This window comes from Camellia sinensis, chromosome 14 (genome assembly GCF_055761805.1).
Source record: "Camellia sinensis isolate YWXY chromosome 14, ASM5576180v1, whole genome shotgun sequence".
Classification (NCBI taxonomy): domain Eukaryota; kingdom Viridiplantae; phylum Streptophyta; class Magnoliopsida; order Ericales; family Theaceae; genus Camellia; species Camellia sinensis.
The window spans coordinates 116,128,260-116,140,782 of record NC_138974.1 but is presented as its reverse complement, the minus strand read 5'-3'; the positions used below and the strand labels follow the sequence as shown (position 1 = coordinate 116,140,782).

At 32.0% G+C, this 12,523-nt stretch overlaps 1 protein-coding gene across 1 annotated transcript; it reads right to left on the bottom strand.

The window, feature by feature from the left end:
• Window positions 1–3,450: 3,450 nt before the first annotated feature.
• Window positions 3,451–10,071, bottom strand: DIT1 (dicarboxylate transporter 1). The gene is made up of 3 exons (XM_028212299.2): window positions 8,659–10,071; window positions 5,274–5,495; window positions 3,451–4,114 (listed from the first exon to the last, which is right to left on the bottom strand). Exons 1-3 carry the CDS (start codon window positions 9,928–9,930, stop codon window positions 3,752–3,754), a joined length of 1,857 nt encoding a protein of 618 aa, XP_028068100.2. The 5' UTR covers window positions 9,931–10,071; the 3' UTR covers window positions 3,451–3,751.
• Window positions 10,072–12,523: the final 2,452 nt, after the last annotated feature.

Genomic DNA, 12,523 nt, shown 5'->3' with positions numbered 1-12,523 from the left:
TCTGCCAACAAACTGTAAAGACAGGTAAACAATTTAATTTTTAGTTGACTGCATACTTCATGGGAATGGCTTAGACATCTCCAACGGTTCACCAAACCTGGCATCAAATTTAAAATTTGGTGAAAAATACACTTTTTGAAGCTCCAACGGTTTCACTAAACTAGTATAAAATTGAGAAATGAACAAAAAAATCATCAAACTAAAAACAGGATACAGATTTCAACAAATTACTGTTTGTGGCCGTTAGAGGAGAGGAACCTGTCAACCGGCCGGTTGACCAACCGGTCGACCACTAAGTGGTTCAAACAGTTCAAATGGGTTGGTTCAAACAATTCAAAAAATATATATATATTTTTGCCTTACCGATCGACCAGCCGGTCGACCACTAAAAGGTTCAAACAGTTCAAATAGTTAGGTTCAAACAATTCAAAAAAAAAAATTTGCCTTACCGATCGACCAGCCGATCGACCGGCCGGTTGACCAACCAGTTGTCCCTGGGACAGATTTGATGAAAATCAACCGTTGGAGCATTCTGTATCAGATTGAGAAAATAGTCATTTTTTTACTCAGATTTAATGAAAAATTAGGTGAAACGTTGGAGATGCTCTTACTAGTTCATTAAGTTCACAAGTCCAAAATTAAAACTAGGCCATCCATTTATAAACAGTAACGTTCAAATCTCAAAGTTAACAGAAAGTTAATAGGTATACACTGTTGCATTCTAGCCTCATATTTGGAATGAGTTTCTGAGGGAAGCCATATGAAAAAAGCATATATATAGATAAGGCAAGGCCACCACCAATGTTGAGAAAATTGAACTGCATAGAAATCAAAATATCCAACGAAATATTATAGTTAGACACTGGATTATTAGTGAAAAATCATCCTCAATTTATTTCCTGTAAACCTTCCATGTAAACCTCCAGGATGACCCATTGATCGTTGGTTTTGACATCTACTCAATGATTAGTTAGGATTTTTCTTAAATAGCACACATCATAAACAAGTTTTACTCTTATCTAATCGGAGTAACAAAAAGAGAACCAAAGAAACAAAAAGACTCTATTGGGTAAAGTTTTCACTCCATATGAAGCACTCGAATGGTAAATACTAATTTTCACTTTTCTTTTTAAAAATTCCCACCATATTTCAAAAATGACAATTTAGTAGTGGTTTGGAATGTTCTAAATAAGTACACTTTTTGATTTTTTATGAAATATGAGTTGGATTTGAAGTGACGTAGAGAGGTAATTTGAGTTAAATAAGATGATGTGACTTAAATAGAATAGTGACTTTTTGACTTTTTAACTTTTTTAATAAATGCCAAACAAGACGAAATGAGTTTTCAAATGAAACAAATATAGCCTTTGGACATTTCAGTCAAGATTTGAGTGTCCCATCATTTGAGTAAAAATATGAATAAAACTTAATGGTTAAATTGTGCAAATAATCCTTGTAGTGTATGTGATGTGTTAATTTGGTCCTTGTTATTTTAATTTGTTCGATTTTGCCTCTTAATTTAATAGATTGTATCATATTGGTCAAATAAATAACGACGGTTAAGTTTGGTGGACGGAAACTCAAACGATGTATCAATTTGGCCCATGTAGTTTACATGATGTGTCAATTTGATCCTGGTCAAAATCGAGCAAATTAAAACAATAAGGACCAAATTGACATATCGTATAAACTACAATGACCAAATTGATATATCATTTGAGCATGTGACAACTTTCTATCTACTAAACCTACCGACTGTTATTTATTATATCAATATGACACAATCTGTTAAATTAAGGAGCAAATTGAGCAAATTAAAACAACAGGGATCAAATTGACATGTCGTATAAATTACAAGGACCATTTACATAATTTATCCAAACTTAATTTGCTACATTTTGACCGGAGCAATCGATGATCTGACAAATTCAAAATTTAGAGTTTTTTCTCTTCTCTGTCACTTTCAAAACTTGAGATATGGATTCTTTTAATTCTTCTTAATGTAATGTTATAAATGAATATGTGCTATAATTTATTGTATGAAAAGTTGAAAATTTGTAGGGATTTTAAATACATATATTGATACCTTAGGATTGGAGATGTTGTGTGTTATTTTTATGCCTTCTTGTCACTTGCGAGAAGATTTGAGTCTATTGGACACTTTAATGGCAAAATCGTCATATAATTTATTTTGTATTAATTAATTTGTATGTTATTTAAAATATAATTGTCTTTTTTTAATTAATAATATTGAAACTTTTTTAGTTATAAAATTCTATTGAGTTTGATTTTCAAAATCTTTTTTTTTTTTTTAAATTTCTAAGAAACTAAAAATTCAATTGGTGAAAAAAAAATTAAAAAATATCATTTTTATATAATTTTATCTCTTGAGAGGGTAGAAATAATTTTTTAAAATAATTTTTTTTATATTTATTTTCCTTAATTTACTTCTATTTTTTCAAAAGTCAAACATGACAACAACTTTAACGTTATTCTTAAACCAATCCTTTAAATCAAAAAAATCCAAAACTACAAACATTTAATATATTAAACGATTACACATTAAAAGCCTAATAACCATTTATTACATGATAACTATCCAAAAAATATCTGTTAATAATAAATACAATTATCTATTACATGATAATCGTAAAAAAATATCAACAAAAACAACCACCCATTACATGATTTTCATCCAAACACATACTAAAAATTAATTTGGTAAAAAATAAAAAAATAAAAATGTAAAAAATTTATCATTTTTATATAATTTTATCTTTCGTAGATAGAAATAATTTTTGACATTTATTTTTGTCGAACTAATTTATGTTTTATTAAATTGACGATTTTACCTTTGAAATGGAATAATAATGTCTTCAATTGTTCATATTTAAAATAAAATTCAAAATTCATAGTCAAATGTATCACAATTAAAATTCATGAATCAAAATAACACAAATGTCAAACTATAGAAACCATTAAACTAATTCACCTGATAATAAAATTGATGTTTTATAATAATGCCAATGTAGGTATCTTTCCACACAAATTGGCGATGTTGGCTTTTAACTCTTGCATAGGGGAGAAATCCAACATCTAATCCATGATTTCGTTTGAGAAGAAGGATTGAGTTGGATTTGGAATTATTTTAGTCATAAAAAATCAAAATAAATTTTTTAATCCAATAAAACAAAATATCGCATCCAACTCATAATTATTATTTTTTTTTTACAAAAAGTCAAAAAAAAAACAAAAAAAACCCTTCCTAAACGAAACTTTTTAATCCCAGACTAAAAAAACTAAAAAACCAAAAAATCAACCCACTTTCCAAACGAAATAGTGCATTTTAAAATTAATGCCATGCAAAATTTGAAGTACAACACTACCAATTTATGAGAGTGATAGACCACCATATATTACCAACAAAAGGCAAGAAACAACAATATCAACTGATCAAAACCTAATCACTGTCATAAATTTCATCTTTGATGCCATGTCAAAATTTTCAAGTACAAATATCTCTACTTTCTGTTAGAGACATACCTTATACATTTACCACCATTTCCTACACGGTCTCCGCCAATGGCCAACAAAAACATATGTCTACGATAAAGAATCAACAAAAGAAAACGTAAAATTAACATCCTGCTTGAAACACAAATAAATAAGAAAAATCATACCACAGGGTGTTGAAAAATGAGACAATTTAGTACTGAAATTTGGGTTGGCAAATTAATCAAACCAACCCGCTTTACCACAACCCAATGAACTTCCACCAAATCCCTCCAACACCGAGCCAAATAATAATATTGACGACAGAGATGACGAATCCGTAGCCCCACCATTTGGCCAGGGGAACGTAGTTTGCACCATAGAAGACGGGTGCAGAACCAATCCCATAGTGGGTGAGGCCACCCATCAAGTTGGACAAAAAAGCAAGCACCATAGCTCCGAAGTAGGGTGGGGTGCCTAAAGCACTGGCAACGGACAAGAATGCTGTAAACATTGCACCAATATGAGCAGCTCCGCTTGCAAAGAAGTAGTGAGAATAGAAATAGAGAAGAACCAAGATGCCGAAAGACAGCTGCCATGAAAGACCCAATCCGCCAACAAACTGCAAAGATAGGTAAACAATTTAATTTTAGTTGACTGCATACTTCATGAGAATGGCTAAGTAGTTCATTAAGTTCACAAATCAGAAATTAAAACTAGGCTATCCATTTATAAACAATGATGTTCAAATCTCAAAGTTAACAGAAAGTTATTAGGTATACACTGCTGCATTCTAGCCTCAGATTTGGAATATGAGTTTCTGAGGGAAGCCATATGACAAAAGCATATATAGATAGGGCAAGACCAACACCAAAAGGTACCCTGTAACTACGTTAAGAAAAATTGAACTGCATTGGACTCTATTGAAAATATAGAAATCAAAATATCCAATGAAATATTATAGTTAGATAATGGATTATTAGTGAAAAACCATCCACAATTTATTTCACGTAAACCTCCAAGATGACCCATTGATCGTTGGTTTTGACATCTAGTCAATAATTAGTTAGGATTTTTCTTAAATAACACACGTCATAAACAAGTTTTACTCACTTAACCAGAAAAAGAAAAGAACAAAAAAAAAGAACAAAAAAGAAAAGAAATGACAAGTTTTATTCCTATCTAATGACTAACAAAAACAAATACAAAAACAAAATAAAAAAAGGCTCTATTGACTACAGGCTTCACTTCATATGAAGCACTCCAATGGTAAATACTAATTTTTACTCCGATTATTTTTAAAAATTCCCATCATATTTCAAGAATGGCAATTTAGTAAATAAATGAATTTTCAAGTGAAACAATACAGCCGTTGGACATTTGAGTCAAGATTTGAGTCTCCCTTCATTTGGGTAAAAGTATGAATACAACTTAATTTGGTATGAGTTTGAGCCAAGGAGTGGAGAAGGGTTTGGAGTTTTTTTTTTTTCTTTGTTTTTTTCTCCAATTTGATTTTGAGTCAACATTTGGGTACGGATTGGAAATTCCTTATGCATTTTAACCATGAAACTAAAGTACATCATCAAATAAGCTGTGGTTTTCAACAGGTTAGGCAGGCCTGAACAATCATCACAAATGGTATATCCAGGAAAGGCATTTGTTTTAGAGAAACCACTTTGATATGGAATGTAGTGTAAGCCTATTTGGTAAGACAAGTAGTTAGGAGAGGGGAGAGAGAGAGAGGCAATATTTGCAATTGGTAAAGGGGTAAGAGTAGAAACCTTAACAACAGTTTGACTGAACCAGGATATAAGACCATATTTGTTGAGATAACCAGCCATTGCAATGAGTGCAGCAAACCATGTGAGAGTATCCCAGGCAACTGATTCAGCTAAGCATTCCTTCCATGTCACAACCCCGGTTATCAAGAGAACAGTTAACCCAAGGATGGCAGCTGTAACGGCATCCACATTCAGCACCCCTCCAAATACCCAGAGCCCCACCTGACACAATGGAAAACAGAAAAAAGTGAGAAAGTATACAATACGAAATACCAAAACAGATATAACCTTAAAAAAAAAAATTATCATTTGCCTATGATTCATGCGAAAAGATCCAAATGAAATGAGATAATAACAATGTCAGTTGGAACTACTGTATCCAAAGTGACAGTAATCAATAGATCACAACAGTATATGAATTTGTCAACAAATGCTCCCACAGCTGCTAACATCTGCTTGTGAAACACCAGCAATAACTGGATTCAAAGGCTTAAATTGAACAAAGGAATTTTGCAAAAACTAGTACATTTCAAAAGCAATTTATCTAGAATTAAGTATAACCAGCAGCATGCAGATTAAATAAGAAATTTAAATGGTTGCAGTAGCTTTATTGATGTTTAATTGCACAATGTCAAACTCAGGCTCAACTTTAGGCAATAATTTCTAGCTGCCAGATCCATCAACTTATCCCACAGTAAAATCTAGAGCACAGCAGACAGTAATGAAGAAAACAATTATTTTAACTCAGTATAAGCAATAAAGCTTCCACTTAGAAAATCAAAAGATCTTGGATTTTCAAATTAAGAATTTCTCCAATATAAATAAATTAACCACTACTATGTGCCACGTTTCGTCGACTTGCTCCATATCTCGTCTTATACCACACGCTATAACGCTATGAAAAATTTTATGTACACTTAGCACCATCCTATATTATGGTTAGTCAAAGATTTCAACTTAAACTGCAACAAAATGATTGACTAGTCTATAATGGTTTGAGGCTAAGTAGGACAGACACGGACACGCAACATTGACATGACAAGAACATGTTGACATGTTGATTTTGAAAAAGGAGATTATTAGTAAATCTTTTTCCAAGTACTTGTAACCCAATTAGTCCATAACATATTCTTGTATTCCAATAAATCTAATTATTTAGAAATTTGATCCACCAAATCCTAATTCTCATATTTAAAATATCTTATAAATAATTTTACCCTTACAAATATTTTTTGAAAAATTAGCAACTTGGTGATGTGAACGTTCATATTTTACGATGTGAATATTATCATTGACGTGTGAATATTCACATTGACGATGTGAACATTTACATTGACAGTGTGAATGTTCACATCACGGAATATTCACACTGTCAATGTGAATCTTATTATTAAGGGTATTTTGGTAACTATGTTACCCATAAGACTTATTGAAACATAAAAAAATAATTTGAACTAAATAAAACATAAGAAGGTAAAGAGGGATTTATGAATAAGTGCCCATTTTGAAAAAATGCAGGACATGAAATGTTTAGAACAGGTTAAAATTTTATATATTTACAAATTTATTATATGTCATATCTGAATAATTTATTCAAAAATAATAAAAAAATCTGTAATATTACACTAAATATATTTTAAAAACTTGCATATATTTCATAATTTAATCCTCAATATATCATTCATATAAGAATTACATTCTAAAGAATACAAAAAAAAATTATAAAACATTATAATACACATGATGTGTTCATCTTATAAATTTAGAGTACATAAGTTGTGTTTTGGAGGATGCAAAACATTGTTATTATGAACTGATTTATCACATAGGACATGTTCGAAGGTTTAAAGATTGCAATAATAGAAATATGATTTTTTTTAAGACACATTGAACAAGTGTCAAACACGTTTTTAGAAGTATCCGAAAGTGTCGGTGTCCAACACGACATGCTTTCTCCCTAGAACTGTCTGTGCTTCTTGGGTTTGAGGACTCCAAAATAAAAACAAATCAAACAATATAATTGAAATCTTAAACAGTTCATTTATTTACAAATTGTTTAATGATGACACATATAGTGTAAGACTGTAACTGTCTGATTTGTCTGAACAGCATACAATATGATCAATACTTGCTCAAGTGTATATATACATAAATATTCATTATTAAAAAAAAAATACTAATACTTATGAAAAGAAGCTTACAAGAAAGAGGAGACAACAGTGAAGTAGAAAGATGTTGTTGAAATTCAAAACTCCACATGTATTGTTGTTTCATAATTTTAATCATCACAACCAGTTCTTTTTTTTTTTTTTTTTTGGTTAGAAAAGGACATCTAATACACATTAGCTGAGATTATTCCCTAGGAATGCTCATGAGCACTGAAAACTATGAGTGCCAGAAGATGCCTATTGATTAGAAATTCATATTTTGTGAAGAGAGAGGACAATTTAGGTCAGTCAAATTTCCAATCATATCAAGGTGAACACGAAAATTAATGCACCTTTGATCCAAAATGCTAGACATGTCAACTATAAAATTTACAGCTCTTTCTCCCCAGTTTTCATTGGGCAGCATAGAAAGTAATGAATCAAAACTAACATAACCTGAAGTTTTTCGCTTGGTGCATTCTTCTAGTAATAGCACTTCACTCATACACAGAAGTACATATACACACATTCATATAAAATGCAAATTTTGGGACAAAAAGGCACAACAATGATCACACGATATGAAGCCAAAGCAAACCAGAAACAAACAAGTAGTAACAGCGTCCAAGTCTACAGCAGAGTGTGTACCATATGTCTCAATATAGTGCCCAAAAGTGGTATGTGTATATGGTACACACCAAAAAGAAGGTGTTATAGCAGCAGTAGCACAACTCAACAACATAGTTGTTTTATATCTAAATTCCAGAACAATTAAGTTATGCAAATTAAAAATTAAAAAAAACATGTTTATTTTGTAGAGATCTAGGACTATCTTTTCAGGTTCTCAATTCTACTTGAGCAATGCATTATCCATATCTTCATATATCTAAGGCTAGCCCTGTCTTATCACATTCTGGTATAAGCAACACTAATTTTCTGCATCTTACTTGCCAATGCATCGCATTGTTCCATCAAATTGATTCTTTCAAATAATGTATGGCATCTAAGGATCACTTTCCCTTGGAGCTAGGATGAACTCATGATCTTTCCCTAATAGAATTGATATACATATCAATTCATTCTGAAACTAGCAGGATCTTCAAATATAAACAACAATTGGTACATACCATTATAAAACTTGCACAAAATTCATCACAACTTCCATTAAATAGAAATAACAGATCAAAACCAATAATTAAACAACCAAGAGCAAGTTGAAGTTTTTAAAAGTGTTATACCGTAAGAAGCAGAGTTCCAGCCATTATAATCTCATTCCGTGACATCGGCCCCATCTTCGCCAAGCTCTCTTTGGCGAGTTTGGGCGCATCGGGACTGCTCTTCACCGACGGCGGATAGATCAGATACAAAAGGAAAGGTACAACAATCAGAGACACCAATCCAGGCACTATCGCAGCCTTGGCCCAATCCATCCACCCAATTGTCTGATTAATCGCATTCAATGCCAAATTCGCACTCAGAGGATTCGCAGCCATGGCTGTCAAGAACATCGCCGACGAAATCACCGAAGTCTGAAAGCAAGTCAACATCAACCACGAACCCAACTTGTGCTCTGTCCCATCTCCCACATTGCTACCACACGCAACGCACAATGATTTCACCAATGGCAAAAAAATTCCACCGGCTCGAGCAGAGACTGATGGAATTGCCGGAGCTAACAAGGCTTCGCTGAAAACTAAACTGTACCCTAACCCTAGTGAAGAACTACCGAATAAAGAAACGAATTGGTAAGCGATTCTGTTGCCGAGACCAGTCTTGATGAACCCTCTGGCGAAGAAGAAGGCGAGAGCGATTAGCCATGGAATCGGGTCGCCGAAGGCGGAGAAGGCGGCGGCGAAGGTTAAGGTTTTGGTGAGGACGCAAGCGCCGAGACCCATTAGAGCCACCGCGCCGAGAGGAAGCGGCTGAGTGATGATTCCGATGATGGTGGCTAAGAAGATGGACAACAATTGCCAGGCGTTTCGGGAAACTCCGGCGGGTTGAGGAACGAACCAGAGGATGATTCCGGTGGCGAGGGAAGCAATTAAGGGCTTCATCGCCGCCCCCTGCCATGGCTGCGGCGGCGGCGGCTTCGCCGGAAAAGCAGCAGCCGAGGCTTTGACAGTGAGATTTCGGGTCGGAACTGAAGAATTGTAGGTGGTGTGGGTCTTGGTGACGGACTTAAATGTGAAGCTTGTTCCAATATATGGGTTTGTGATCAGTGAGTGTCGTTTTGAGTGGTTTCTTTGATTTTGAGTGTTGGATTTGAGATTGAGAGTTGGTGATGATGATGACGATGATGATGACTTTGAAGACCGAGTTCTACAAGTGGGCAGAGATCGAAAACCCAGATTGACAGAGGAGGTGAGAGGTAGGGACGCCATCGCTGTAATGGCGTTGTTAGAGAGAGAGAGAGAGAGAGTGAAGATTTGAAGATCTGTATGTATTTCAAAGAAGCATTTTGTGGTGCGGGGAGGGGCAGAAATGGAGATTATGAAGAAATCTAGGGGCATTTTATAAGCGAAAAGGGAAGAATAAATCTGGGCCGTTAAAACATGATCCAACGGCAAGTGTGGTTTTGGAATATACAATTTGCAAGAGAGAGAGAGGGGGTAATTGTTGAGTAATCTTAGGCCCCGTTAGTTTCGAAGTATGAGAGGGGGATTACGATTAGATAACGATGGGTTTCATTTAATATGCTGTTTGTTTGTAGAGTTAAGGAAGAGGCTATTAAGTTGAAAGGCTTAAGATAAGCCTTGCAGACGAGATTCAGATAGGTTTTCAGAATTTAATATTAAAAAAATAGTCCGACGGGTTAGAAATTTTTTATTTTTATTTATTTTTTACATGTTGAGCATTTTTTTTTTTGAACATTAATATTTAATTTTTTGTATTTTTTGTTAAGTAAAAATTATTTTTTTTATTTTTTTATTTTTTTTGAAAATATTTTTATTTTTTTTTATTTTTTAAAATTTTTTACATGTTGGGCATTTTTTTTAAAACATTAGTGTTTAATGTTTTTGTATTTGTTTTATTATTTTATATTTATTTTATATAAAAATAATTTAACAATTCCTACACTAACAACTATCATCAAAATAAACACAATTTTACTTAATCCCCTCACTAACAATTCTCTCACTATTAATTCTCTCACTATCAATCCCCTTCATTATACCTTTGAAAACAAACAGGGCCTTAGAGTATAGACACGTTATATTTTATAGTATTATGATTAGTGAAGAAGATGGGTAGATGAGGTATTATGGCCTTATTTGTCATAATCTAAAAAAGTCAAAAAGTCATTATTCTATTTGAGTCACGTCATCTTATTTAAGTTACATCATTTCTCTATCACGTTACTTCAAACTCAATCCATATCCGACCCATATTTTATAAAAAATCAAAAAGTATATTTATTTAGATCATTTCAAACCACATTTATGCTACTTAATTAAAAAATATTAGTAGATACTAAATAATGATTAGTTAAATTAAAAAATATTGGTAGATACTAAATAATGATTAGTTAAAAAATATAGATATGCAGGGCATTTTGGAAAGAAGTTAAAAAAATCAATTTTTTGATTTTTTTAATTTTTTTAGTCAAAAAAATTAATTTTTTTATCCAAAACAACCTAAACTTTTGTAAAAAAAATCAAAAAATTAATTTTTTACGAATTTCCCAAAACACCCCGTAATATTCTAACAATATTGAATAATTTGCCGACGGAAAGAGAGAGTGCATTTTGTAAGCTCCGTCTTTGAAATGTCCGTCTAAGAAGGCCAGATGGATGTTGGAGTTATGCAGCGGGGTGGGTTAACATGCGCCGAGGTGGATCGATGGTGAGTGGTGTAGAAAAAGAGTGAAAAGGTGTCACACGTGGCCATCTATGGATGGACGGGTTGTTGGAAGCTTTGTTTGGAAGTTGGCGGTGGGCGAGATCCAGAAGAAAACATGGCATAGTGGGGAGTTTCTCACTACACCCATTAATTAATTTTCTACACCCATTTCTATCATTTTTTAAAAAAAATTTATTTAGAAGTCTTTTCTCAAAAAATATAGAAAAATGTTAGAGGTCTCAAATTTTCTACTAAATAAATGACCAAATGTCTCACATGGGTGTGGGATCCACAAAATTGCAGACCCCACACCCATGTGAGACATTTGGTCATTTGTTTAGTAGAAAATTTGGTATCCCTAACATTACCCTTATAATAATTATGTTAAAGGGTTGATCATCCCATGTTGGTGTTATAGTATAATATAATATTATAATAATTATGTTAAACGGTTGATCATCCGATGTTGATGTTTATAGTAGGGTAAATTACACTAACACCCTTTGAGTTTTATATTTATTATAATTTTTTTTTTTAATATAACATCTGTCTTGAGGTTTAAAGTTTCATTATAAATTTCTTTTTAATAATTTAATTTTTTTAAATACATATTTTGCCCTCACTAGGTAAATTACATTGACACTCCTCGCATTTTAGAAATTTCAATCTCTTTCCAAAAACTTAAAGTAGCATTATCAAATGCCTCCTTAGTTAGTATTAGTTGGAAAAAAAATTTATTGAAAAAAAAATTAATTGGAAAAAAATAAATTGAAAAAAATTTTGTTAGTAAAATTTTTAAATTTCTGTTTAAAAACCAACATAAACTCATTTTTTGAATTTACGTTTTTTTTTTAAATTTACAAACTGAGACAACCATTTATGAACCAAAAAAATTATCAAACAAGTTTTTATGATAGTTTTTAAATTTTTGTAAATATAAATTGAAAACTGAAAACGAAATGGTTACCAAACAAGTTTCAGATAATAAAAATGTCATAAAATTAACAAATAATTAAATAAGTTACCAACATAAGAAATGATTATCAAAAGATTCTTAGGCTATGCATGATTTGATTTTTAAAATTTTTTTAAAAAAAATTAAAAATTAATCTGGTTAAGAAATAAAAAATAAAAAATATTTATCATTTTTATATAATTTTTATCTTTCGAGTGGTTAGAAATAATTTTTTACAAATTAAATTAAAGAAGCCATACGTATATATAACTTGCCCAAAAATTAAAATGATAATTATTTTTTACCCT